This window comes from Ciona intestinalis, unplaced genomic scaffold, assembly GCF_000224145.3.
Source record: "Ciona intestinalis unplaced genomic scaffold, KH HT000658.1, whole genome shotgun sequence".
NCBI classification, from domain to species: Eukaryota; Metazoa; Chordata; class Ascidiacea; order Phlebobranchia; family Cionidae; genus Ciona; species Ciona intestinalis.
In genome coordinates this window covers 1-1292 of record NW_004190979.1, presented here as the reverse complement: position 1 = coordinate 1292, position 1292 = coordinate 1, and the positions used below count along the sequence as shown (strand labels likewise).

The 1292-nt window shown below is 35.0% G+C and overlaps 1 protein-coding gene across 1 annotated transcript; it reads left to right on the top strand.

Annotated features, from left to right (window-relative positions):
• The first annotated feature begins 573 nt into the window (after positions 1-573).
• Positions 574-1290, top strand: LOC104265940 (ras GTPase-activating-like protein IQGAP1). Its single transcript, XM_018816742.2, has 3 exons — positions 574-748; positions 977-1084; positions 1246-1290. Exons 1-3 carry the CDS (start codon positions 614-616, stop codon positions 1282-1284), a joined length of 282 nt encoding a protein of 93 aa, XP_018672287.1. The 5' UTR covers positions 574-613; the 3' UTR covers positions 1285-1290.
• Positions 1291-1292: the final 2 nt, after the last annotated feature.

Here is a 1292-nt window from a genome sequence, read left to right as displayed (position 1 = left end):
GGATAATAAGGTTATATAATTCTGTAAATTTCCTTGTTTGCTATCAAAGGGGGCAAGAAAAGAGAATGAAAACATGGACCGTCCCATCCCACCCTACCATACATTCATTCTATAAATATTTACACAATATTAATCACTATAGGAAGCATTTTAACCATGAAGTTTCATACGAGGTAATTTGTAAGTGGGCACGATGTGTATGATACAGTACACTTGTGTTATAACGACCGTCGTTGCCCCGCCATGCGAGGATAAACAAGTTACATACATGGTAACTCATAAGCGGGCACGAGGTGTATGAAACAGAACACCCGTGTTATAACGACTGTCGTTGCCCCGCCATGCGAGGATAAACAAGTTACATACGTGGTAACTCATAAGCTAGCACGAGGTGTATGAAACAGAACACCCGTGTTATAACGACTGTCGTTGCCCCGCCATGCGAGGATAAACAAGTTACATACGTGGTAACTCATAAGCGGGCATGAGGTATATGAAACAGAACACCCGTGTTATAAACACTGTCATTGCCTTGCCATGCGAGAATAAATAAGTTACATTCATTCACATTCTTTTCATAACACAACCTTTTTAATTGTAGGAATGCATCAGCATGGTATCATCAGCATACGACCGTGCTCAACTGTGGAGAGATAACGAAGCTTTGATCATCAAACTTCAATCGTTTTGCCGCATGTATATCGCAAGAAAGGCTTACCAGGGGAGGAAGGATTTCATCGCAAATCATGTAAGTTATATTGTGCATTTAATATATACAGTCATTTATAATAGGTTTATTACAGTTGGGGTAAATTTTGGGCAAATTTTAAAAGTTTTGGAAGTAATTTTTTCCTAATACTTGGACCAAATTTTTTTGGCTGTTTTTTTGACGAAGTTTTTGTTGTTTTAATTGATTTTTTTTTAAATTTTTTGTTCAGATTTGTATGTTACTTAACACAATTAAAAATTTCCACAGTTACCAGCTATCGTTTGCATTCAAGCTCATTGGCGTGGATATTCGCAATGGAAGAAATATAACGATAGAATGAACTATCTTAGAGATAATGTGGATATTATAATTAAGGTATTTTTGGAAAACTCTGTAATTTCATTTTTGTCTCTAATATTTTTTGTCTTATGATAGTATTTTTTAAACTTCTTGGATCCTCTGGATATATTTGGTCAATTTTTTTATAACTTTTATTTTATTAATGAATATGTTTAAAATTTCCTATTTTGTCTCAGATTCAAAAGTTGGTACGGATGTGGATGGCTCGCAAGTAAATATCAGA

What these genes read in the sequence shown, in the direction of transcription:
- LOC104265940 (XM_018816742.2), top strand. Translation starts at nt 614, where the DNA reads ATGGTATCATCAGCATACGACCGTGCTCAACTGTGGAGAGATAACGAA. An exon ending in AGGATTTCATCGCAAATCAT is followed by an intron (nt 749 to 976) that starts GTAAGTTATATT and finishes AAATTTCCACAG; the next exon opens with TTACCAGCTATCGTTTGCAT. An exon ending in ATGTGGATATTATAATTAAG is followed by an intron (nt 1,085 to 1,245) that starts GTATTTTTGGAA and finishes ATTTTGTCTCAG; the next exon opens with ATTCAAAAGTTGGTACGGAT.